We start from the raw sequence: 26512 nt of genomic DNA, 5'->3' as shown, positions 1-26512 counted from the left end.
CCCTAAGCCAGCAACCAAATACATGAGAGAGAGAGAGAGAGAGAGAGAGGGAGAGAGAGAGGGAGAGAAAGAAAGTCGAATATTTCTCATGGAAATTTTGTCCGTTTGAATGAGGGAATAAGTTTTTCACTTCCACCCACTGAGTTTCATTGACCAATTCCCTATAGCCCTAATTCCCTATAAACCACTTAGCGGGTTTAGGGGGATGAGTTTATCACATGATTTTCAGATAGAGAAAAAAAAAAAAAAAGCATGTCCGAGTTAAAAAAAAAAAAAAAGATTACTTGTATCTCACAAATTCATAACGTCAAGAAATGTTGAGAGAACGCTGAGAGAAGTAAATGTCAGAAATTTATGGAAACTTCTTGAGTTACCAAAAAAAAAAAAAAAACTCCCAGATTGGGAGCTGACAGACTATTCAGTCTCCAGTCGTCCTCTGTGCTGGAGGACTCTCACAGGAAAGTCACATTTGTTGTCCATCTGTGATAATTACATCATATGTGGAGTGGAGTCTCGCTCCTTCTGAAGAGGGATGGCATTAATGTCCCACTTAGACACAGCCCCCCCCCCACATCCCGCTTCCCCCCCCCCCAGTCTGCAGCTGTGTGCGGCAAGCGGGCTGAGAAATAGATGGATGGACGGAAGGATGGAGAGTTTGAATGGATGAAACGCTTTTAATTGCCGAGCGTCGCTATTTGATTGCTGCTCTTTTGAAAACGACGTCTCAGGCCTGTAACGCAACTTCATTTTGTTTTGTGAAGAGTTGTTGTGTTTTGGGGGAGGAGAGGGGAGGCAGAGGGATGGCTGGTAAAGGGGGGGGGGGGGGGGGGTAGGTGGAAGCACAAGACACACAGTTGAAAGTTATCATCGCAGACGCAATCTCTCCAATTGCTACGGCTGCAAATTACGAAGGATCAAAATTCCAGCATATGTGAAAGGAGGGCGTTTTGATAGGGGGGAGGAGAAGGAGAAGGAGAAAAAAAAAGCCAAGATGAAGTTGGTAATCAAAGGTTTAAGGAGTAATTGAGGCAGACATGGTTATTCTCGCCGACGCTAACCTTTTATTCCACCACAGAGCCGTTTAATGGAGCTATTGATCTGCCTGACTTGAGGATCCAGGAGGCAATCACAGACACGATTCCATTCAACGCCCCAGACATCAGCTGGCGTCAAGCTATAGGCCACATTACGGTTCAAAGACATATCAAAAATAGTCTTTCACATCTGATACCCCAATCCAGACTGCACATCAGTGTAATTACATGCCTTCAAGAAAAAGCCCCCTCTCTGCTCATTTGAATATCAACAAAGACAGTTACAGCCTCACACAAGACGATTCCTATGGAATATAAAACGCCGCTATTTACACATCACCGTCTGAAGGTTAAAAGAGGGTCAGCTCCATATTTATGCGTCCCCATTTTAGATTCCATATCCATACTCATATTCCATCCATTAGACTGATATAACACAACTCCTCAAGTCTCTCTCTACAGATGTGCAGAGCAATTTCAATGAAAGCTCAATTACAGTACACTGCATACCAAAGTGTGGCCATAGTCACACATTCAGGATGATTTCAGGGGAAAGAGATAAGATTATGTTTGACGAGCTGTCGCATTCAAAATTAAAGAGAAAATAGAGGTGCCAAGCTGCCCGCCCTGGTGCCGGGTTCAGTGGCGTACTCCGTCACCCTCACCTGGAAGATGCGGTCGCAGTTCTGAGGCAGAGCGGCAGGAGAGTAGGTGGGATCCATCTCGGTGAACTCTTCAGCAAAGTTACTCACATCCAGCTCATCTCTGATCACTGGCTTGAATGGAGCCGGAACTTTCTTTGCAGCTAGGTCCTCCCAGTTAATTTTCTGATCAATTAAAAGGGCTTTGCTTACTTTACTGTCACTGGTCATAATTCAGATTTGACTAAATGACTAGTGAATAGACTCTTTTAAATATATATGTGATTAAGTAAAACAGCCAATTGCAGTACCAATGCTTTAACAATTAAACAGTGTTTGAATCATCTCTTTTCTCTAAAAGCACACCGCGGTTACCTGATAAAACGGGTGTCCCTTTACATTCTGGGCCCCTGAGGGACCAGAGCCCAGCCTCTTCTTTGGGTCTTTGATAAGGAGGCGCTGAATGAGATCTTTGGCAAGGGGCCCCATGTCTTTAGGGAAAGGCGGATCTTTCTTCAGGATTCTCCTGTCATGTGAGAAAGTTAACCATACGACATAGCTAATTATGACATGAATCCCAAGATGACAGCATTCAACCCAGGTTCATCTGGATATCTCTGAGAATATTTTACTGATATGAACAGTACATTATGTAGAGAAAGGACCAGACAGTAAGGACTCTCTGATAACTTTATGTGAACTTGATAAGGTCAACAGTGTTTTTCCCCCTCATAGCAAACACAGAATGCAGGATACTGACTTAAAGCAAGGCTCCTTACTTTGCAATATCTGAGTGCGAGTTCTCGTCTCCGTCGACAGTGAAGGGTGAGCCTCCGGTCAGCAGCTCGTACATTAGCACGCCCAGACTCCACCAATCCACAGCCTGGGAAAAAAAAAAAAAAGAACCCCACTCGTTCAGTATAAACCGCAAAAACCACACACTTAGACTTCTGTAGTCAAGGCGTTGACTTCCTTTCACAAAACTCACAGCTGACTTCCAACCTAAATCACATAATTAAGAAGCAGACCAAACTGGATCACACACACACACACACAATCACTTACTGTCATGGCCAGGGTTCTATAGAGAGGCAGCTGATTTAAGAAAAGCTTTTGACTGGCTTAAGGTGGCACCAACAGCACTGTACCTTGTCATGACCTGATTCTCCTCCCTCAACAATCTCTGGAGCCATGTACTCGATGGTACCGCAAATGGAGTAGGCTCTCTCTACCTGCAGAGTCAAACAACACAAGTCAACAGATGTTCACTTCCCTTTGAGAGACATTTCCACCTGACATTTCAGGGATGACAAGATAATGCTAGAGACACTCTCACTGAGAAAATTCCCCTGCCACTAATGTCAAATTGTTTGGCTCATGTCAAACTTGACGTAGCGTTTGATTGGCTTAGGGGGTCAATTTGAGCGGCAGTGAGTGTGGTGTTTGACAGAACTGTTCCAACACTTTGGGGAATGCAAGTCTGACCGCGCGGTCTTGTGCCGGCAGTAAACATTAATCCATTACAAAACAAGCCCTGGACAGACTGACTCGTTAGGATGAGACCTAAACTGTGCTAAGAGCTTATTAAAATTCTTTTATACTGCAAGATGTCAAACTTAAGAATCAGCAAGTCTGGCTCAGCCAGACAAAGAAACGCAAAATAACTAATTCAGACATCTCTCGAGAATTTTCCTCGAAAGAGGACAAGAACGCACAGAACAAGTGGTCATGCATGGAGAGACTTCTGAACCCAGATAAACACGAGGGATATGTGGTGAAGATGGGAGTGCTGCTAAACTAACCTGGTCAAACTCTTTGCTAAGGCCAAAGTCTGTGAGTACAATGTGACCGTTTGAGTCCAGAAGAATGTTCTCCAACTTCAGGTCTCTGTAGACAATGCCCAGCTACAGGAAAAGGATTAATGGAGGAAAAATGTGTTACAGTTTCACAGCCTTAAATGTTCAAAATTTAGTGTAAAATCTTGAATTCTTTTACAGTGACATTCCTTCAGCACTATAGTTTTAATTTAACATCCAAATTAAGAACCTGTCCAGAAATTAAACATTCTGAATTATAGTAATTATAGCATCTGTAACAGACATTATACAGTAATAGCATAGTACTACCAACTAAGGGAAGCAGGGTAGACATTAAGGAAATTGAAAAAAAACTTGGTTCCTAGTCTCTCTCAGGTTCAAATGGTACCAAGTGTAACATGCTTCTCTTCTAAGAAATGTAGCTGAGCTAGGAAATAGCACAATGTAAAAATAGCCATCCTTGCTTTTTTCTTTCTTTTTTTTTTTGGTAAACAAAGCCTTTGAAACATTTTCAGGGGCACTCGAGATAAATGTGGGCCACTCTAAATTGGTTATGGTCTGAATAAAAGCAGGAACTATTCATGCTGACAGGAGAGTGAGAGTGTGGGGTCAAAAGGCCTCTGAGGTTGGGGGAAAGAACCACTTTCTAAGTGAAACTCCTTTAAGTCTGTACCAAAGAGATGTGCTGAACTCAAGCTGACAGCACCTTAAGCTAATCTTAAACATAAAAACATAAAACATGGAATATAGACATTTTGCATTTGTTTTTTTGCACATAATTTCAAATTTCAGTTTTATTCTGTAAATGTTACAGACCTGATGCAAGTGCTCCAGAGCTAGAACGATCTCTCCGCTGTACAAGGCCACCTCCTGTTCTTTAAACCGAACCCTCTGCACCAGGTGAGTAAAGAGTTCTCCCCCATTCACATAATCTGTGAGCAGAGCACAGCATCAACAAAATGTATGGGCATGTGAATGCAATTTAATGGACTTGTCCTCTGCTTATAGCTGTTCACAAAACACTATTGAAGATGGAAAGAGTATGTGGGTCAAGTGTTACCACAAAACCAGACAATCAGCATAGGGTTTTTTTTGTTAATTTAACCTCAGACACAAAGGAACAAACAAACAAACAAACAAACAAAAAAACCCAGAACACTCTAAACAGACGACTGCAAATTGGTCTAATGCACATGACAAAATGAGAGTGTCTTATTATCTTAACTCATGAAACTGAATTACAATTCTGAGAACTACTTGTCAAATTCAAAAAACGGATGCAAGTAGCCTCTCACTTATTTGATAAGACAGAAAGATAGAGAAAGCGTGTGAAAGAGAGAAAAAAACAGGATATGAAAGAGAGTTAAACAGAAAAAGGATGGAATAGGTAGAGAGAGAGATACATATACTGAGAGAGGGAGAGAGGAGAGAGAGTGGGATGGAGAGAGAGAGAAAGAGAGAGAGAGAAAAACATACCTAGTATAAGGTGTAGTTTGGTGTCTGTCTGGAAAGCGTAATGCAGCGTAACGAGAAAAGGCGACTGTCTGATGTGCTCCAGGACCTGTCTCTCAGTGCGTGTATGCTCTGCAGTCTTGGCCTTCTGCACTATGGTGGCCTTCTTCAGCACCTTCATGGCATAAAGCTTCCCAGAGTCGTGCCCGCTCACCTTACGCACCAAGAAGACTTTCCCATACGCTAACCAAACCAGACAGAGTGGACAGTCCATCAGCGGACCAAAAGCCAGCCCCTGGTGGGGTGACGCTGACAGACAAGTAAGACACAAAATTGGAGCTGAAGTCCAAACACTCACCTCCTGTGCCCAGAACCTTCAGCAGCTCAAAGTTCTCAATGCCCACCCGCTCCACGTGCCCCGTCAAATTGGCTGAGAGGGAACACACAAAAAAACAGAGCTGTGACTAAAACTGAGACAAACAGATTTGACGTAAACTCAGAACTGGGACCTTTTAACTTATATTTTACTGGGGAGTACAACGTGGAGAGTGGCTCATTTGTTATCATATGAAAACCTACTCTATCAAACATTATTATCATTCACTATCATTCCCTTTTATTAAGGTTGATAATAATATATTACAGTCAAAGCCAGCCAAGTATACCATGCTGTATTAGCTAATGGTCTGATAGACCCTCTGTGACTTTGAACTTTGAATTGATCCTGCCTGACTTCTTATGATTGGGCGAACTGAAATTAACTGCTGATTAGCTGCACGCTTCTGGATAAAATCAGATAATGACATGATAATCTCAGAGTTACTCCAGAAACATTAAATTACTGCCTCTGTATAAATATCATGGGAACACTGTTAAACATTCTGCATAGTATGTGGTTCGCTGAATAGCACACATGGATTCATTTACAAGCTCATCTGTGTTTGTATAGGCAAAAGTACACACACACAAGCACGCACGGGCTCACATACACACACACACACACACACAGAGTGCATGTTTATATGAATGCCCAAACCATTCTGAGAATGACCAAGCTTTTGTCTGCACTTCAGGTCAGCCAGGTGCAAGGAATATAGACAGAACATGTGTGTGTGTGTGTGTGTGCAGTGTGGTTCAGTCTTTCAGCATGCTTTCTGAAGTGATACAGTGAGACATCACATGATCACTGATGTGCTGTTTCGTGAAAAAGTCATTTCGGGTGAACACATTCTTTCTGGAAACGAGCAGAGAGTGGAGAACTATAGAAACACCAGTCAACATCTGTATCTTCATCCAGCCATTGCTCTCCTTTTCTGCCTTACTCGTTCTTCACAACAACATGAGTTAAAAAGGAAGACATTTAAATACTACAGCTACAAGTAATAAGCATTCTATCTGCTGCCATCTCCTGTTACTCCAGACAGCTGCATCTCTGATTGGATGATCCACAGCACATGTTCAAAAACTTTAAAGGCTGGCCGTGCAGACTACATACACACACACACACACACACACACACCCCTTCCAGCTTTACTAGGGGCCTCTAAGAAATTCAGATGTTTATTAATAGAAAGGGCTTGGGCATTTGACTTTGTTCCCCTCCACAAGGGATTGTAGAACATTCACTGGAGAGTTATGTTGTAGACTCTCCTTAAAAATAATCTGTTAGTAAATACTATTATCAGTGCTTAACAGTCTCCTTAAGGTGTCTCTATTTGGTCTGAGGGATAGGTTGAGGAGATAAACTGAAAGTGTAGCGTACAATACTAATGCAGGAGTTGACATAAAGACAAGAGACGTGAGAACGTCACAGAAGAATAGGAGAATGAGGTAAGGCTTGCTGTTTTGTACATTACACAGTTATAATGAGGTATTGAGCAGCTGTGACAAATCTGAAAAGGCAAGAATAAAACGATCAAACCAGTACTTCCTGCAACTGCCAAATAACTACTGTATAAATACAGTCATGTAGGTTGAATGTTAGTGAGCTACACTGAAGCTTTGCTCTTGGTCACACTTCTGTCCATAGAATGGATGTGCAACTGTACATAAGCTGAAGCAACATGCCAACACTTATTCAGAGTGAGTGACCTGTAGATAATGGAATTCAATACATTATTACACTAACACACCAGACACTCCCCACTGAGCCTGGGCCTTCATGTGACAAACCCTGACCAGAGAGCACCGACTAAATCTGTTCAGAAAGCTCCAATTAAATCTGTCCAGATAGCTGCTGCTACACACAGATTTTGCCCTCTGTGACACTGCGTCAGGAGAGTGAGTGATAGACGCCACATAAAAAACACTGGTAGACCATACCCAAACCCTTGACCAGTCTCATTCTGAGCAGTCAGGGTGAGAAGAACACTGACTATGAGACTACACATCAAAAACACTTGCCAATGTAATGTAAAAGCAACTCTGAGAGCCTGATTACCACACAAAATGAAAAACAATCGACAAATCATCAACATCTCACATCTTGGGCTCAGCAAAATAAAAAAGAAAAAGTTGGTCATGCACCATGGACATGTATAATAATGACACACAGGCAGGCATGACAAGCTGTCACGTTCCAAAAAGCTGCCTTTGTGTGGTTGGAAGCAGCAGAGTTGGTTCTGGACAAACCTGAAAGACAGCTACACCAAACAGTAGTATAAATTGATATAGTGGATTAATGTTGCATAAGAATATACAAGCGATTAAGTAGACAAGCCAGTCGATAATTACGTTACCTCTCTACATAACCACAATCCAAATACACACCAAACGAATGAATGACTGCATCTTCAAGTGTCCTTCATCACACTGGAAACGAACTAATGGTAAGATTACAAAATAAGACTGTGCGTTTCCACATTTCACACAGGTAAGGTAATTTCACATTTCACATGTGTCAAAATAAAATCAAAAGATTAAAAGAGAAGTACCACGCGAGGATGGAGACATTTTTGGCTTGATGAGAGCTTGACGGGACGCTTTCAACATCGCTTCGAGTGCTGTCGGGGGGTGGGGGCATGCACGCAAGCACTTTGCTTTTTGTAAAAAACACTTTTACCTTGAGGTAGCTGGCCTAAACCAAGGCAGGCAGGCCGCACACATCAGTCAAAATTAGCCTGCTGTAGCCTACTTATTCTAATTAAGAGCTGGCAGCATCCTCCGTGGGATTATTTCTGCACCACTCACCGAATAAATGATAAGATCTCTCTTCTTGCCACAAGCTAGATTGTGTATGGCTTTCCTTCCTATTTCAACTACTAAAGTTGGCAACTTCCCAAATGTCTTAGCTAGCATAAACTGGCTAGCAGGCAGGGTCAGTACTGCTTGTTTGCAAACCCTCCTCCATCATCTGGCGATCAGCAGGACTGTAAAACATTCAGTACATGAGTTAGGTTTCTGACAGTAATAAAGAGCCACATGCCATACAACAGCTAATTCATATCAGAAGAGCGACAGGTTCTCCTAGTCAGCAAACCTAATATTAACTGACTCCAGTTACACCAGTAAGAAAGATTCTTCCCCACTGCCATTTTCAGTCTTTTTCACGTTTACAACCTGCAACATTTGGAGAGAGTTTGCTAATAGTTCATAAGCTAATCGCAGTTCAAGCTTAAAAATGTGGTGAACACAACTGGGTTGCACCAACTAAGGAAGAAACAAACTGCTACACCTGATTACGTATGAACATATAGCTTACCATTTTTCAACTCATGTTTCACAGTAAACAGGTCACCTTCTCTTGACGGTCCTTCCATCGAGGACGGCATCGTATTCCAAACGCTTATAATATGGATATCTTGCTAGTTAGACAGCAAGTCTTGCCACATTTGCACTCGATTCCTTTACTCAATATTTACAAGGGCACACTCTTGTTCCGGTCACGATGTGCGAAAATAGTTTGGAGGGAAAAAATAACAAAAAAATGTCTTGAACAATTGCATGCTAGAGGGTCGGACACTAACGTTACTACTACTGTACGACTGTTTTACAACCAAGCCCATCATAAGCGCCCATTGGAGTTGCTAGGCAAAATCTGAACACCTTATTGGGCCGTATTACTGTCACACAAAGAAGATGCCACCTTAAAAATAAAACGAACCGCGTGTAAGTCGTACCATCATTGGTTAAATGACTGATTTCGACGATAGATGCCGCCTATCATGCAAAAGCAACCACTCCCATTTGCTATTCTGGAGGTACACACAATAATGTGTCAGTGTGCGATTCATCCACATTTAGAGTACGAATATTCAGTTGCTGTCGCTAAATGCGGTGATATGTATGTTGTAATATACAGTTAAACAGTACAGTTTAATTACTCGACCCGTCTCGAGTGTTTATCGTATGTTGTTCATAATCAAAGCACGGAGCGTTCCTGAGAAATTTACTGGGGAGAATAAGAAGATGACGAGAAGCAAATTCGTGAAGACCATGGCAAGAATGACATCTCGTTATTTGAACTGTGAAAACTCTGATCACATGGGTGGAAATGTCATGTTAGACCTCTGTCCATTCTTAAAAACTATTTAAAACACACAGTTCCCCTAACATTACCAGATATACGGAAAGAGACGTCGACATATAAGATCAAGTGCTATATAATTGCGAAGTACTATCCCAGAAATGTAATGTAATTTCTCGTGTAATTTCGATGTCCACGTATAACTTAAATATTAATATGGTGTAATTATAAAGAGATTCTTTCTCTGATGTAATATGGTTTGAATACCAACATGTCATTTCAGTACTCCGCGCTGTCTTGACAATGCGTTGATGAAACGCATGATTTAATTTTGTTTCTTAATGCGACACAAGGCAGACCCTAAAACTAATATGTAGAACAAAGTATCAGGGGAGTGCCAATTTTGTTCAGATGAGGGCGACAAAGACAGCAAGAGTCAATAAAGATGTTCAAAAGATCTCACGAAGAAAAGAAACATCTAGGGGCGTGGCCAGGAACAAAAGGTCCAACCAAACGTCCTCTAATGTAGATACTCGGTGCTAGTTCAACGTATATATCATGGGGACTTTATTGGCTTGTCAGCCTTACTAAGATAATATATAATGCACCTGCTATTCAGCAACGAAAGTAGATGAGTATGCAATTGACTGTAGCTGCAAATGTGACTGCAATTGAGTACGACCCATATTTGAACTGGAGTGTAAACTATCAGGGAATGAAAGCCTGCGCAGACAATGTTATCGTTTTAAAATAATTCCTTAGATGCGGTTAAAAGAACAAAACTTCAGTCCAAGCAATTTCTTATTGTTCTTAAATCAGACTACTTGTTTAAGTGTTGACCTCTCTCACATCGGTCTGTTTTGACACCATTTTCTAGCACATACTCTGTAAATGCAGTTCACCAAGCCATCGAGGGGCAACCGCTTTCGACTTCCCCTGTTAGGGATTCTCTGTGCGGGAAGAGTACTTGGACTTTGACACTTTAAGCCAGACGGAAAGTTTCTCTGTGCGGCGGCCACTAGAGCTGTCAAGGTCTCGAGTCAGAAGAAAACCGTATCTGTGATGTTGGAATAAGTTGGAATCATTAGCGCCAAATGTTACGAGGAAAAGTGTGCTATTTCGAACAACTTATGTCTGTATTGTAACAAGGAGCGAGTTTATCCAGCCGGTGTAAGTCAAGTCAGCTTGTCTGAGAGGCCATTTTGTTCCGTCAGGAGAAACTACCCAGTGTGCTAGATAAGGAAGATAACTAGTTAGCTAAACGGCTAGTTGGTCTCAGAAATAACTACCACATACCATCCGATACGTGTTTATGAATGAGTCCTAAAATCGAGTCGGCTATTCGTACTTATGATATAGTATTTAATCTGATATTTTAGGTGAGCAGAGTTCTCGCATTTGAGCCAACTTGTAGACTGAGCTATATCAAAACGTATGCTCTCTCTCGGTGAAGTTAAAAAAAAAATACATTACTGTTACATCTTCCTTTGTCGTGTATCGACTGTGGCTGATTACCCATGCCTGTTTACCATTTTTGTAGCAATCTGTGTTCCTTGGATTCAATTCTTGGAGAGAAATTTGATCCCCAATGCTAAATGGCCAAGAAGACGTATGATCTGCTGTTCAAGCTTCTCCTTATCGGAGATTCAGGAGTTGGGAAGACTTGCGTTTTGTTTCGTTTTTCTGACGACGCATTTAACACCACCTTTATTTCAACTATAGGTGAGAGTGAATACAAATTAGTTTAACTTAATCGAATGAGCTATATTATTTTAGCAATCTGCTGAACAGCAAATTAAAGCCTACTCGAATTAGCCCAAAAGCATTAATGAGTGACAAAGGTCACATTCGTCACATGGGCAGTTTGTCATGTCTTTTCTCAACATGCCTGCACATTTTGATCTATGCCCATCTCTTTAAAATGGTATATTATTTTACATTGATCTGAGTATTTAATGTTATGAATTTGTAGGAATTGACTTCAAGATCAAGACTGTTGAATTACAAGGGAAGAAGATTAAACTCCAGATATGGTAAGTGGATAGGCGAACCAGTTTAGTCACATACTAATTGTTGATAATATTTTCCCCATTAATGCTTTGACGGTTAAATGCATTTAAGAAATTGAAGGAACAAATGATTTCTTTTGCGGACCTACAGGGACACAGCTGGCCAGGAGCGATTCCACACAATCACAACTTCCTACTACAGAGGAGCCATGGGAATTATGCTCGTCTATGACATCACCAACTCCAAAAGCTTTGAGAACATCAGCAAGTGGCTGAGGAATATAGATGAGGTGAGCTTATGACTTCTTTTGTTCACCAACAGTTCCACAGTATCACCTTTCATTGTGAGCAGGAAGGGAGTTTCAGTCTGTGTGGAGATACAATTGTCAGACATGTCTGACATAAACATCTCAGATAATTTCTTATATTTAAGAGTTGGAGTCATTGATGGTTGCCGGTCACTCAGACTCTGCATTTATAGCTGGGCGGTGACTACCACCTGATTTTTTTAAAAAAACTGATGGAATGTCCAGTGTTACTGACTACTGTATGTTTTCCAGCATGCAAATGAAGACGTGGAAAGAATGCTCTTGGGTAACAAGTGTGACATAGAGGACAAGCGCATTGTACCAAAGGCCAAGGGAGAACAGGTTGGAGATCTATGCAGACTCATGTCACAACCTTTAAAAAAAGGGGGGAAAAAAGGAGCATGGCTTTTGCCTGAACACTGTATCTTGGGTATCCAGAAAGGTGTTCTTTTCTGTCAATATCATATAACTTACACCTAAACGTTTTTTTCCCTTTCACTGACATGTCCATGATGTTTAATATTACATTACAAACTAGGCGTTAGTTAAGAAAATGAACATTTATTTTTATATTTAATTTTTCTATATTCATGTATGTTTGTAAGTTGTTTTTTAGTTAAAGGAGTCGTTGGCTGTCTTTTTCATGTCGTCCCTCTCTCTCTGTTCTTAGATTGCTGCGGAACACGGCATTAGGTTTTTTGAGACGAGTGCGAAAGCTAACATCAACATTGAAAAAGCCTTCCTCACACTTGCTGAAGATATACTGAGCAAGGTAAGTTGTTGGTTGAGGTTCTGAAAGTTTGGTCTGTTACGCTTGAGCCCAGCTCTTTTGATAATGTGTTTAATGAATGATTTTCAACTCCTTTCAGACTCCAGGAAGAGAGGCCAACAATGAAAATGTGGACATGAACAGTGGGAGTGGCTCAGTATCGAAAAGCAAGTGTTGCTGAACGACTCACTGACTGTTTCCTCTTTCACATCTTCTTTTATCTCTTTTCCAAATTTCCTGTTTTACTCTCACACACCTATATGCCGAATGGAATTAATCACCTTTTCTACTTTTTTTCCATGATAAATTGTGAGAACAGTAATTCAAAGAAACATGCAAGTAAAGGGACTGGACTGTATCATATTCTTTTTTTTTTTTTTTGGTTTTTAAATGAACAAAATCAAAGTGGGCTAGACATTATTACATTGTGTTTGTTTTTGTAATAGTCTGTCCACACATGAAAAGGTTGTGTTAATAGTTTTGGTCTGACATATTAACACTTCTAACTCAAGAAATCAGATGAGCACTATTGTGTTTCCGGTACTATACAAACCACATAGAACTGCACTGTATGTCATAGACATAACTGTATTGTGACTAATTTACTAATTAATGATGGAACAGAATTTTTCACAATTACAGAACTATGATAATGTCGTGTGCCTTATATGTAATTGGATGAAACTTAGCTCTAGCCCTTATCAAGCTCTTCTGACACTGTTACTCAGAATGACATTAGGGCCTTGAACAGCTAAACCAGGCATGGTCAAGAATGGTTAGAGCAAAAAATCCATGAACACTGCCACAGCAAAGAGGAAGAATTCACCATACCTGGTCTGGTTAGATGGTCACTAAGAAAGACCAATGGAGTATACTCATTCTGTTCAGTATACAGAAACGTTTGTAACGAAACAACGCATTGACTTACAGAAACACCCTCAGTATAATAGATCAGCTCTATGCAGTGCTGAAAACTATGCAAACTGTGGCTCGTTGGTCACAGTAAATCTTTTTGTTCATACAACTGCTTTTTTTTTTTGTTGTGACGAAAGTCTGTCCCAGTTCTTTAATAATAATTAACAACATTCTTTTCAGGCACTTTTGACTTTCTAACTTTGGAAACCTGAGTTCTGTATTGTGTGGAAATCTTGCTGCTCAGTTTCAGTATCCATGTTTTGTTGTCTGTGGGAGCGATCAATGCCACTGACATGCTGGGAACTAAGACATGCTGCTCGTAAGCACATGACAATAATTTGTATCCTCATACCATGAAGTGTAGTCATGTCTCACTGGTTTTGAGTCAGAGGTTTTCTTTGGGAATCTATTTAGTGCGTTTCAGGGTTTCTGTAGGTCTTTCTCTCATATATGTGCTCCTAAACACCAGAACATTCTACCATGCCGCATGGGACTGTTATTTTCTGTACTCTCATTTGTGTGCTGTTGTACATTTAGTATAACTGGTGGAAGGGTGCTGTCACTCATCAGGTATAATCTGTTCTTTTCTTTAAGAAAAAAAAACACTTCGGTTTATGGGTTTTGTGTTACATATTTGACAAGATCAAATAAATTCATTCAAAAGTGTTTCATGACCTAAAAATTGGTAGTGGTGATTGGCTGATGTAGCTACCAAAATCTTAAGTTTGTTGGTCATAATAACAGAATCTGATCTTAGATTTTCCTGTTATTTTACAGAGAGACAGAGTTCTCACTGAGTTGATTAACGACGTCCACAGGTGCATGCCACATTTGCACCTAGATATCTTTTTTTTTGTACTACTCATTTTAGTCATGCATTTTGCACATTTGGCTTGATGTTGTCAAGAATCCTGGTTTACATTAAAGAATTTATAGCCAAAATAATGTAGAAAGATTTCGAATTCACACAGAAGCTTCAAAAGAATGATGTGTAATAAGATCACAAGTGTTTTCCAAGCTGTCGGGCTTGAGGGCATTGAATGCATTTTAGGAATGTCTCATTTAGGGAAAATGTTTTATGGAATGGGACTTTTGGCTCATGTTCACAACTTGTTTTCAAAGTGTTTTCTTTTTTTCCCACCAATTAAATCACAATAGTATGCAGTTTTATAAACTTGTTTTTCCTTTTTCAAATGATCACTAATAAACTCACTGGATATAAAACCTTGGTATGTGTGTTTATTCCTTGAATGTCTTTTTTGGCAACATTTACACAAGTGCATCATTTTGGACATTCCTCTTTTATTTATGTCAGAAAATTTTCACATCTCTCTGCCCATAGGGATGGCATTAATTAGGTACCAGTTAACATCTCACATCTGACAGTGTCTCTCCACTATCAGATGTAAATTATTGTACACTACAATGGAATACTGAAGATGGACTCATTTTTGTTTTCTCACCATCTCCAAAACTGTTGCACTGGAATGGGCTCCAAGTTGGATGACTATTCAATTTTTACAGTGTTATTAGACAAAAAAACAAAATACTAAATTTACAAAAAAAAATTCCAAACCAAAAATGACATTGTTAAATGTGATTAAAAAAAGACACTCCCGTTGCCAAAGGCTACCTGAATATTTGTCATGCTAAAGGCATCTTGGGGAGGAAAACATTTGATAAGGAATTCATCTCTTGGATGAACAAAAAGAAGCCGCTTTGCATGATCACGCCACAAAACGAACTCCTGCTTTAAGTGCACAACTAATTCCCCCCCCACACACACACCCACATCTCTTTCTCACAGTCTGTTTAAAAGGTCAGGAATTCCATGGATTCTCAAAATGTGGCACATGATGGTAAAAGTCACTTGTGAAATTTCTTGCTCGGGTCGTTAGCATGATCGAGAAGCAGCTGGCAGGGAGTGAACTGATTGCCGTAAACCTCCTCAAACCTCCTCATCTTCTCCACTAATTTGTCCGCGCCAAAGCTATCCACAAATCGGAAGGGACCTGTTGAGTACATGAAAAATGTGCGTGAAAAAGTTACACTGGCTCAGCAAAAAGTTTGCTTTACGATGGTTAAGTCTGTTCTGCTTTGACTGTAAAAAGTTGAAATGGGACAGAGATATGCAAAATAGTTTGGCGTGAGATGTCCACATGAAATAGAGAAGTGCTTGTTCATTGCAGCCTAAGCTATTAAATGGTTTAATAATGTTAGTTTACTGTAAGTCTGCATCAAGCCTCTCACGTCAGCACTTCCCACAATGGCTACTGAAGGCTCAAAACCTTGAACATTTTAGGTCTTTGCCTGCTCATCCGCAATTTCTTCAGGTAGACGAGAGCAGAACTATGATCCAGTAAAGTAAATCATGTGTGTCAGAGCAGGGAGAGAGGGAAAATATGCAGTGTCGTAGGGCTCAACGAGCAGAACTGGAAAAGGTGATAGAAGTGGCAACATTTTTGTGATTTCCAATTTGTCTCTTATTGCATTTCATTTCATCTTTTTGCTGAATCTCACCTCCAAGGCAAGGAGGGAAACCAAGGCCAAACACTGCTCCTATATCTCCCTCCACAGCGTTGTTCAGGATGCCGTCCTGCAGACACAGAACAGCTTCGTTCACAAAGCGAGATACCAGCCTGTACTGCACATCTGAGTCTGAGGACCTGAGGACGCAGGAAAAAAAAACAACAACTTAGCAATTCAACCCTTATTCAAGTTACATCAAGTCAACAAATCTGTTTTGTTTTGTTTTGCCAGTTACAGTCAGCCAACAGTCAACAGCTTTGAAATGTGTGTAGTGCCATTCACAACAGCCTGAGAAGAGCAAATAGCATAGTAAACAAAAATGACCTTGCAAGTGTACAAAGGGTTAAAGGGCTTTGTTTGGTATTACCTATAAACTGGAGCACGTGCAGGCATACACACACTCTGCAGTATTCATATTCATTGTAGTATTCATACATACTGTGTATACTACAAGTGGCGACTCTATATACAGAGAAAAGGACAAGCAGGGACACAGGCCCGACAGGGCACACTTACACTGCTGGAATAGGTGTCATTTTAAACTTCTCCAGAATCTCCTCAATTTCTGGGTTCACATCTTTGTGTTTGAGTCCAGGCTGGTAGACATAACATCCCTTTCCTGACTTGCGGCCTGTCAGTGTATGGATAAAATAATGAGCTGACATACTGTTTGACAGGATCAAAAAGAAAACACAAAGCAAAAATTCTAATTTTAAAATGAGATGTTTCCATCCTTGAAATGGGAGCATTTAAAATAAAAAAAAATTCAAAGTTCATTACCCTTGAATCCTTTTTCCACCATGGTCTTTAAAACTTCTACATTTCCTCCACCAAATCGGGAGCCAAAGGCCTTGCCCAGGTCTTCTGCCACGTGGGCAGCCACATCAATCCCTACTTCATCAGCCAGCGTGGCTGCTCCCACAGGGAAACCAAAGCCTGTTGTCAAGGAGTCTAATTTCTTAGGGTCAACACCCTCCTACAAGACCAAAAAGCAGGTTCTCAAAAAGAGGGATTTCCTGTTTTAACCTGTTTCAGTAGGAACATAGATCTCATGCACAACCAGACTAGTGCACATTTTAGTTTAGTGATGCACATCAAATATATACATAACAAATGTATTGAACCTGACTAGATTCTGTAGTAAAGGACAGCATGAATGTTGTATAATTACTCAATAACAGAGTTTATCTGCGATTAACTTGAAAAGAAAAATACCTCATATAGACCTTACAGAAGAGAGGAGCGCTACACAGATAGATATGAAATAAAAAGTGACTATTTAAACCTGGAGCACTCTGACTGCTTCAGCCAACATGGGAGCCAAGCATCTGGTGGTGTAGAACCCAGGCCCATCCTGCAAATAAAGCAAAAACCTCAATGAATACAAATCAGTAACACTTAATACTACATGCTTTAAATATATGAGACAAGACACAGGAAAGCTACTAGTGATGTCTTACTCCGACTACGATGATGACTTTGCCCTGTTTCAGGCCGACGGCCACGGCAGAAGCTGTGGTGTCCTTGGAGGTTTTGTCAGTGGTAATAATCTCCAATAGCTGCATCTTGTCCACTGGCGAAAAGTAGTGCATTCCTATTACCTAAATACATACACCCCACCCACATCCACACAGAAAAACAAATCATTCAGGAGTCTGAGAGATTTCCTTTGGCGATGGTGAGAAGACGGCTCTGGCGTTGTGTTGAGGTGACTCACCTTCTCAGGTCGTTTACTGGCAGCAGCGATGTCTTTAATCGGAAGAGCAGATGTGTTGGAGGCAAATATGCAATGGGGGGGAATGACCTGTGGTGGGAACACAGTAAATTTCAAAATGTCAAGCTTCAAAATTAGATAAATTCATTTACTGATAAATATGGCATTCTGCTGTACTCACTGCCTCTACTTCTTTCAGGACTTTGTGCTTAATGCTGAGGTCTTCAAACACGGCCTCAATGACCATATCAGCCTTCTCAAAGCCACTGTAGTCCAGCTGTCCGGTCAGGTTAGACAGAATACTGTCTCTCTCAAAAGACGTAATGCTTCTCTTCTTGGTCTTATCGTTCAGCCTGAGGGGGACAGCATTTACTTCACTGAGCTATATATGCGTTGTATGTTAAGACAATGTGCTACGATTAAAAACAAAAGTAAGAATTTGGGTGGATGAATTTTTGGTGCTAAGGGTGCTAAGGAGTGACATTGCTAAGGAGTGACATTCTAGTGTACATCTAGCATAGTGGAGACAGAAGCTGGGTTTTTTGCCCTTTTTTTTTGCTGTTTATGAATATCATACTAAAAATGTATATCCTCAGACAAACAAAACAAGCCAAAAGTGTTAATAATTTAATTCTAAACTGAGAAAACGTTGCACATTTCATACAAACACTTACCCTTTGTAGACCTGTTGTTGTCCCCTGTTAAGTCCCTCCACTGTAGTATCCTTCAGGATGGTGTTAATGCCCTTATCAACAGTCACCTGGGCAATACCAGCTCCCATCAGCCCTGCCCCCAAAATAGCCAGCGTTCTATGGGAAACCAGTAGAACATGTAAGGCTTGATGGTCCATTGCATTTGTTATGAAACACTCAATGAATGCACTTTATTTTAAGACTCGGGTAGCACTCTGAGTTGCACTAAATGCGCACTGCCAGTAGGGGGAGGCCCAGGTCAGACCATTACCAGTGTGCGTCAGGACTTACTTCAACTCCCTCTCAGGAGCTCCGAATCGGTTCTTCTTGCACGTCACTTGGCCATGGTACAGCCCAATAAGAGCTTTTGATTCAGGGGTCATCGCCAACTTGCCAAAGTTCTGTCAGTGCAGAGTGAAAACTTTACAAAAAGGCAACAAATAACAAAATATGTCAGCCTGGTTTTTGCATTGACGCATATCCCTTACCTGTGACTCTGCAAGGTAACCCGCAACTGAGCCCTGCTCCACACCAGCTTTCACACTCTTCATAAGAAATAAACAGTACACACAAATGTCAATCTAAATGTTAACAACTTATGTCTGATAGGTCAACATAAGCTCATTTGTGCCTCTCAGGATAATGTAGGTACGTTCACTACAATTTCATTTACCTCAATAATCTTCAGTGGTGCAGGATACAGTCCTTTCGACATTTTCATGACCTTCTTCTGTACAGTGTTGTAAATCTGTTGTCGCACAAACTCAAAGCTCATGACGTAGTCTTGTATTTCTGCAAAGAGAATACATGAAAAGTTAGCTGGATTTGCATTCAGCATTGAAAAGTTGTGGCACAAGGTGAAAACAAAACTATCCTCAATGAAAACAGGAGTATGTGCATAGATACGCTCACTAGAGTCCTGCATTCAAACAATTTAGCCAAATGTTTAAGTACGACAAGTGCGTGAAACTGAAAAGGCAGTGTGAGTAAGATACTGTGATTAAACATATACACATATTGACTTCTTAAAGAAAGAAAACTCACTCTGCATCAGACTTTTCTCTTTGGTGAGGGGGATTTTCTTGTTGACGATTCCTCTGGCACAGTCCACAGCTATTTCCTCCAGGTATTCAATGGTCCTTTCCTCTGGACTCTTCAGTCCAGGTCCTGAGTTATTTTATGGAAACAAGGGCAACTCTTTCAGTTGACTATTCTCCTGAAAATGTTTCATGTTTCAATTTATAAAACAAAGAACATAAGTGTTCCTGTTTACCAAGTGTATCAACCAAATGGTGGACGAGACCCATCTTCTTAGCTTTATCTGCACGGATGTTCCTCCCTGTTAGCATCATGTCAAAGGCACTAGGAAGACCAACCTATCAGGAAAAATTTGAGGAGAAATTTGTTCACTCATTTAGACTGGGACAAATTCACACTGTTGTTTAGTTGAGTAATGTAGACTAAATAATTTCATAAATGCTATTTATTACAGCATGGCTCGTGAAGCTAATATGATGTATGGTTATCAGTGCAAGCTGCAGTAAATGAGTATTTAACATTCAAATACACTTCACATAACTGCTACCTAATCAGATCCTTTTGTGAATGGGAGTCAGTTTATAGTTGGGCTATAAAGACATGAGAGGAGAAATACAGAGAATTATCATGGTTCCACTGCTTACACACCATTTTTGGCAATCTCTGAGTTCCTCCTGCTCCAGGCAAAAGGCCAAGCATGACCTCAGGGGTACCCAGGACTGTCTTCTTGTTCTTGGTGGCGATTCGGTACTGGCAGGCAATGGCCAACTACGATACATGCATTAAAAACATAACACTACATCAATCGTTTGAAAACTTTCCATTGCAATTTTCAGGGCACTATAGAATGGGTGGGGAAAAAAAACAGGCATACCAAAGTTCACACGAAGCTTGTTGAGCAATACTCAAATTTGAAGATTCATTTAGTAAGCAGTGCCTTAGCTGCACCATAGAAAGGCATTTCATTTAGTACCTCCAACCCTCCTCCAAGGCACGAGCCATTGATAGCAGCAACTATGGGCTTTGGAGATTTTTCAATTTTCTCAAACATCTTCTGCCCCTCCTGAGAGAGTCTGGTTACCTCTTCTGCACTGGTGCAAGCCTGGATCATGCTGAATGAAGAAAGAGATTAACTTCAGAGAGCAGACACTGAATAGATCTTCATGTGATGTGGAGGCAGGAGTCATATGATTGAGAAACAAAGAAAGGCACAGTATAATGGCACAAAAACAGTCTTTCATGACCTTAACATCCTGACTCATGATTCCTCAAAACACATATAGGTAAAACATATGCATGTGACCCTTACTTGATGTCAGCCCCTGCGATGAAGCAGCCAGGTTTAGAGGAGATGAGAACGGCACTTTGGACGGCATCGTTGCCCCAAATCTCATTTATAACTTCTGTCATTTCATTTTGCATTTGAATTGACAGGGTATTTACCTGGTGTGAAAAATTTAGCAATTTCAGGAAGAAAAAAAAAAACCTAATTAACATAATAAATTCAATTTAAAAGAATGATATATTAGATAATATGATGAAGATGGGAACATTAGATTTGTGTTCCAAACGTTACCTTTGAATTTGGATCGTTGATACGAACAACTGCCACATCTCCCTTGATCTCATAATTCACATGGGTGCGAGCTAAAGTGTGGTTTAAAAAAATATTTTAAGAAATGCTTTTACTTCATCACTGATGTACATGTTAAACTGCTGAGCTTACTGCATACAGCACTTTCACAGTAAGACTTAATGGATAGCGGGATCCTATTAAATCTATAGCACACTGAAAAATATGAAATACATTACCCAACATGGAAGATGCAACTGTGAAGTTCCTATGTGAAACACCTTTAGGGAAAATAGAGGTAGAACAATCTCAGGTACAGGGGTCTATTGCCTCGTGTCATGAGTGCTGTGCTATACTTAACAGTTCAACACGACTCAGAAGTGAACGGGCATATATTTGAAAGCAATGGGAAAAAAAGTTTTTCCATCTTCTGTAATCTGAGTCCAGAAGGGGTCAACTGGGGCAACAGGCAAAGTACTCAAAGGCAGTGATGACAAGCAGCTGGTGGGTTGGTGCACTGAAAGTGGACCTGTGTGACCTTTAGCCTAGATTCCCCTCAAGGCTAGACTTTAGGTAAACTCGTTGATTTCTGTATTACCATGCAGCGAACGCACTCAAATACAATACAAACATATGTAAATAATCAACTATTGATCAAACCATCGTGCATATGCCATCAACTTTATTAGGGCCATACAAATAAGACAAGAAATTAGCTACTTGCTAAATGACTTTACAGGAAGGTAACGTTTGTTGGCAATGCAGAAGTAGTAAAAAATGTAATATAGCAAAACAAAATGGACACTTTAAAACACACGTCATTGGTAGCAACAGCGATAATTGACTTGTAACGACAGACACTTGACCTGTTTGTCTTATCGGTTTCTTTGGATAGAATTGCTAACAGGTCCATTCATTGTGGCTCCCCCCTCGTCAATCAATAGCTGGAGCAAACAAGCTATGTAGCTGATTAAAGAAGCAAATTTTCGTGTTAAGTTAAACAGTAAAATCTAGTCAAAATCGGCTCGAGTCAACTAAAGTGTCGCAAACAGCAATCTGGAAATGGCATGAACCTTGTTCAAAGCATAAACTGTATTCTCATCATTCTAATCCAGTTAGCTTCTAGTAATTAGCTATTTAAATTCGCACATTTAAGCAAGATAGAACGACTCGATAGTGTGGTGGCTTGAACTGTCATTTAATTATGTTGCCAATAAACGATGCTTGGTCCTTGTCAATGAAATGCGAATACCTGTAAACAGCGTATATCTCCTTGTTGAGAGTCTAGAGAGTACACCCAAGGCTCGAACGCCGGCCATCTTGGGAGGTCAACAGCATGGGAAAATGACAAGCGGAAGATACATTTGACCTAGCCGTGAGAGACGGAAACTAAAGTCTACAATAGAATCGAATTAACAAAGCCCTCACTGATGCATACAAAAAAATTTAAATTTGAAGGAACAGTGTGGCGTATCCAAGACTCGGTTAGGGGGTTTTAGTCCCTTCAGTTAGTTATGGAACCCTAATAATGAGCGGAACCTGCCAACTTCTTTTGACTGGCATGGTGGATATTGAATGAACTGAATTCTTTATTACATGAAAAAATATTGCTTTAACACTGACTCGACATTACATTAAACTTACATTACTGGTGTACTTACTAAAGACAGCTACATGGCGAATTACTTACAAGTAATCTTTAATTCTCCCGTTTCGTTATGTAGTTCTGTGTCTCACCGCTACCGCTAGGTGGCAAACGAAGCATTTAGGAACTGAAGTCTTTAATTTGAACTTCTTGCTCTTAATTTGGATTTCGCTTTTCAATCAAACCTGCACATTAGTCAACATTTTCTTGTTGATACATTTTTTTCTTCTAGCAAAGATATTGACCATGAACACCGGCCACATCGCTTGTGAAAATACGCGGTGATCAAATCTGTATGATGGTGAAAGGAGGACATATATCCGTCGAATTGACACAAATATTTTGGACATAGGCTTAGAACCATCGCAACTTTATGACGGTAAGATTGTTTAAGATACACAAAATTATTTCAGATAAAAAATGTGTAAAATCATGTATTTGCATATCTGATACAACGATAAATTGGTAATGCCTGATTAGTACTGGTCTTGAAATCTACAGGTTAGCGACAGAAACTCCCTCCAAGGAACATCATGTGTTGTACACAGAATCTAAGTCACAGACCTCTAACCAAGGCACATCATCTGTTGTATGCAGAATGTAAGTCACAGCCTGATTTGCAGACTGCCTCAGACCCTTCCCTATAGACGTCTATGTTATGAAAAGTATTCAGATTTATTCTCTTCTTAATCCTAGTGTAGACAAAGATGGCTTTGTTACTGACAATTAACTCCTTTCATTTGTATACATCAGTTGACATAACTTAAGGCCTCTTATCTTAGAGAATTGATTGGAGGACTGAAAGTGGCCTGAATGAGAACCATTCTCTATTGTTATTACACAGAGCCCCACACATTGCACTTGTGATTGCATCACTCTGCCCTCATTAAGTTAAACCACATTTGTACTCTTTAACCTGACACTGTTTTTCTCTCTCTCTCTCTCTCTCTCTCTCTCTCAACTGTGACCTTAAATGTAATGACAGCTGAGTGAGGTTTTGCTGGACTATACTGAACTTTTCTGAAATCAGAATACATAATCTCTAGTAGCTAAGGCACAAGAAAAAACAAATGTGTACTTGATTACATGGTCAGTCTGAGAAATGTAATATTTGCACAGCTGTGCAGAGAATTTGCTTTACAGTGTGAGTGGGTAAATTTGACAAGTGTGCACATTTTCGATGTATATGGTTCCTTCATCACCACACATAGTTACTGTCTACTCCTACACCTTACAGCTGAAAAATGATGTCAGTGAGGCATTGTCATAAAGTTATTTGACAAAATTTCTAAGATTTCTATGATTTTCTATGAAAAGCAAATAACAACACAGAGGACAATAAAAATAGATTAACAAAAATCCATTGTAGGTCTGTCATCACAATTAAATCAGAATAATAGCAATATTCATATGTGTAATCCTTAAAACATAATGATTATAAATAATCTTTATCTACTCTGAAGACAACTAATAATACTGAACTAGAATAAGAAAGTGATCTTGTGACTTTACGTTTGTTTGTATGAAACCATTATGAGTATACTGCATCCTCTGTTTGCCTTTTTCCTAGCAGTCACGAGACCACCCTTGTTATCAAACAGGCTGTAAAAATTATAATGTTGTTTTTGGCAATGGGGTCAGTCCTTAAAAATGAAGCAACAGTCTTTATTCAAACTTAGACAAAATAATAATGGTTGAAACTGTCCATGGTTTATGTAAATAAAGCTTAGAAATCTACAAGTGACAGCTGTCTAGTCTGGAATATTAATGATTTAGCTGTAAATGTGATGACATGATTTCTATACGTATGAAGTAACTACAAGCTCTGTTCATCATGTATGGGATTAAGTTCAACTTAATTTTATTTGTTTACTCTGTTTACAGTATCCTTGACCTTATGTTTTGAGCAAAACATTTGTCTTGAATTCTCAGACAAGGGGTACCTCATATAATTCTGTTCTAAGCAGATTTGGCACAGTATAAGGCATTGTTCAAGAAATCATAACACTTAAATGACTTTACACCAGTCACTGGTTTAACACCAAACACTATATATGTGTATAGTGTGCTTGTTGTGTGGTCTAGTGTTGCAAGCTCCATTTGAAACAGTCCACTGTCATCACAGACGTCAGCATAATCTGAAGAGTTCTCTAAAGACCTAAATCCATCCACTTTCAATATAAAACTTAAATATTTAGACAGCTGATTCCATCTCTGTCTGCACAATAACCTTTTGGTCCTTACTAATTTTCAGTGTGACAATGTCACCACAAGAGTTATCTCTGGAACTTTCCTGTAAGGACAGTGACTCTGTCGGTTGTGGCACACATTTGTAAATTGTACTGCAGCAAAGTTTTGGAGCACACTGAATCCGGCAGGAGAGCTCACATTCAGTGGTCCCCGTGGCAAACTCTGGCTGAATGGTAGTAGCATGGATGCCCTCGTCGTGAAAGAAGCCCTTGATGCGTTTGGCGACGTCCATGTACGACGCTGGGTCATCGCACTTGACGTGAGCTGTGGCAATGATTCGGCTCCCGGCCAACTGCCAAACGTGCAGTTCGTGGACAGCCAGCACACCCTCCAGACTCTTCAGCTTACCGTTCAGCCTCTGCAGGTTTATCTGCTTTGGAACTGTCTGAAGGAGAATGAGGGCAGACTCCTTCAGGAGAGGAAAAGTGGTATACAGCAAAATGGACACCATTATAACACAGAGTGAGGGATCAAGGTACAGCACCCAGCAGGGTCCAGCTGTAGAGAATGTGGTAGTATTATTGCCAGGTATACCCGCCTGTGTTGCATTAACATGCTGGTGGTTGGGGCAGTGGCTGTGATAGCAGGGGTTAATGCAAACCTCGCCACTCTTACAAGGTTTCCACACATAAGTAAAGATGAGAGCATTGACGACAACAATGACCGAGCCAAGGGCATCACCAAGCACATGCAGGAACACCCCTCTCATGTTAAGCTGGGTGGCTGTCTCTGGACTCTGCTCCAACTCCTCCAATGAGATATTGCCATTCACGTGGAAATCTAGGCAATCTCTCTGTATAATGTCTATACAATATGAGAGAAGCAGCCACTTAATATCACAGTAAAGTTCAATCAGAAAAAATTGCCTTATAGTTATGTAGTTTATATATGGATATCACACGGTTTTAAATAATTTATCATAGAAACGTAGAAAAGGGCAGTTATAGAGTATAGATTAAAACTGTTTATATTTTAAGGAGTTGCATTTCATTTGAAATGATTGATAAATACCTGATTCTATTTGGACACCCTGCTGCTCAACGCTATGTGCGTTGTTGGTGCTCACCATCAGATCGTAAACCTCTTCCTCGGTTGATCCTTTACGGGACGTTCGATCTGATTTCTCATAGCTTCGGTTGTTAATCTTATGAGAGTGTCCACTGTGAGAGTGTCCATGGCCAGCGTGCCCGTGGAACATCAAAAGCCCCAAGAGGTTCACGAGGAGACCAGCCAGGCCAACCCAAATGACCACTTGTGAATTCTCAATCTCATGAGGCACAGTATACCGTTCTACCGCCTCAAGCAAAACGGTGAAGGACAGAGCAGTCAGAAATATAGCGTTGACTAAGGCTCCCATTACTTCTGCTCGGATCCATCCAAATGTGTTCTTACTTGTGGCTTGAGTTACCTGCGCAAAGCGGACGGCCACCAGGGCAACGACCAAGGCTATGACATCCGACAGCATATGAAAGGAGTCTGACAGCATCGCAAGAGACGCTGTCATTCTGCTGACTACGACTTCAACAATGAAAAACGCAAAGGTTAGGGAGAGCATGCACATCAGCCGCCGACGATTATTTCCCAAAGCCATTCCTAGGCCAAACTACTTTTATCAGTTTTACTTTTTGACAGATACAGTTTTAAGCTGTACGATTAGTGTT

The 26512-nt window shown here is 40.4% G+C and overlaps 4 protein-coding genes across 4 annotated transcripts in view; 1 reads left to right on the top strand and 3 right to left on the bottom strand.

The window, feature by feature from the left end:
• rps6ka5 (ribosomal protein S6 kinase, polypeptide 5) overlaps window positions 1-5374 on the bottom strand; it is a 10897-nt gene extending 5523 nt beyond the window's left edge. Inside the window, exons 1-9 of the mRNA XM_030787420.1 lie at window positions 5303-5374; window positions 4969-5187; window positions 4309-4424; window positions 3478-3579; window positions 2824-2907; window positions 2455-2558; window positions 2051-2201; window positions 1700-1861; window positions 1-2 (exon numbers count right to left, since the gene is read on the bottom strand). The exon at window positions 1-2 is cut by the window's left edge and continues 124 nt beyond it. Of these exons, the coding sequence (XP_030643280.1) occupies window positions 1-2; window positions 1700-1861; window positions 2051-2201; window positions 2455-2558; window positions 2824-2907; window positions 3478-3579; window positions 4309-4424; window positions 4969-5125 (878 nt within the window). The 5' untranslated portion in view covers window positions 5126-5187; window positions 5303-5374. The remainder of the gene's footprint in view (window positions 3-1699; window positions 1862-2050; window positions 2202-2454; window positions 2559-2823; window positions 2908-3477; window positions 3580-4308; window positions 4425-4968; window positions 5188-5302) is intronic.
• Window positions 5375-10414: 5040 nt separating this feature from the next.
• On the top strand, window positions 10415-14628 carry LOC115823201 (ras-related protein Rab-10). Its single transcript, XM_030787229.1, has 7 exons — window positions 10415-10579; window positions 10950-11131; window positions 11382-11442; window positions 11570-11708; window positions 11979-12068; window positions 12397-12498; window positions 12596-14628. Exons 2-7 carry the CDS (start codon window positions 11005-11007, stop codon window positions 12674-12676), a joined length of 600 nt encoding a protein of 199 aa, XP_030643089.1. The 5' UTR covers window positions 10415-10579; window positions 10950-11004; the 3' UTR covers window positions 12677-14628.
• A 1-nt stretch (window position 14629) lies between these two features.
• On the bottom strand, window positions 14630-22282 carry hadhab (hydroxyacyl-CoA dehydrogenase trifunctional multienzyme complex subunit alpha b). Its single transcript, XM_030787228.1, has 20 exons — window positions 22209-22282; window positions 21196-21237; window positions 20960-21030; window positions 20693-20826; window positions 20357-20495; window positions 20032-20151; window positions 19619-19721; window positions 19390-19512; window positions 19019-19137; window positions 18834-18890; window positions 18637-18746; window positions 18328-18462; window positions 17835-18006; window positions 17657-17743; window positions 17400-17540; window positions 17225-17293; window positions 16720-16915; window positions 16456-16570; window positions 15931-16076; window positions 14630-15422 (listed from the first exon to the last, which is right to left on the bottom strand). Exons 1-20 carry the CDS (start codon window positions 22273-22275, stop codon window positions 15277-15279), a joined length of 2292 nt encoding a protein of 763 aa, XP_030643088.1. The 5' UTR covers window positions 22276-22282; the 3' UTR covers window positions 14630-15276.
• A 2513-nt stretch (window positions 22283-24795) lies between these two features.
• On the bottom strand, window positions 24796-26442 carry LOC115823370 (zinc transporter 1). The gene is made up of 2 exons (XM_075353612.1): window positions 25863-26442; window positions 24796-25655 (listed from the first exon to the last, which is right to left on the bottom strand). The coding sequence occupies exons 1-2, from the start codon at window positions 26440-26442 to the stop codon at window positions 24796-24798; spliced, it is 1440 nt and encodes a 479-aa protein (XP_075209727.1).
• Between the last annotated feature and the right edge of the window lie 70 nt (window positions 26443-26512).

Source organism: Chanos chanos, chromosome 10, assembly GCF_902362185.1.
Source record: "Chanos chanos chromosome 10, fChaCha1.1, whole genome shotgun sequence".
In the NCBI taxonomy this organism is placed as follows: Eukaryota; Metazoa; Chordata; class Actinopteri; order Gonorynchiformes; family Chanidae; genus Chanos; species Chanos chanos.
The sequence above is the reverse complement of the archived record's forward strand: the minus strand, read 5'-3'. Positions and strand labels throughout refer to the sequence as shown.

Coding starts and splice junctions, on each gene's coding strand:
- LOC115823201 (XM_030787229.1), top strand. CDS start 11,005: ATGGCCAAGAAGACGTATGATCTGCTGTTCAAGCTTCTCCTTATCGGA. Junction 11,132..11,381: donor CACCTTTATTTCAACTATAG/GTGAGAGTGAAT, acceptor ATGAATTTGTAG/GAATTGACTTCAAGATCAAG. Junction 11,709..11,978: donor GGCTGAGGAATATAGATGAG/GTGAGCTTATGA, acceptor TATGTTTTCCAG/CATGCAAATGAAGACGTGGA.
- hadhab (XM_030787228.1), bottom strand. CDS start 22,275: ATGGCCGGCGTTCGAGCCTTGGGTGTACTCTCTAGACTCTCAACAAGG. Junction 18,747..18,833: donor GTTACCTTGCAGAGTCACAG/GTAAGGGATATG, acceptor CTGCACTGACAG/AACTTTGGCAAGTTGGCGAT. Junction 16,916..17,224: donor AAGCAGTCAGAGTGCTCCAG/GTTTAAATAGTC, acceptor TTGGTCTTGTAG/GAGGGTGTTGACCCTAAGAA.
- LOC115823370 (XM_075353612.1), bottom strand. CDS start 26,442: ATGGCTTTGGGAAATAATCGTCGGCGGCTGATGTGCATGCTCTCCCTA. Junction 25,656..25,862: donor GGGTGTCCAAATAGAATCAG/GTATTTATCAAT, acceptor CATATTGTATAG/ACATTATACAGAGAGATTGC.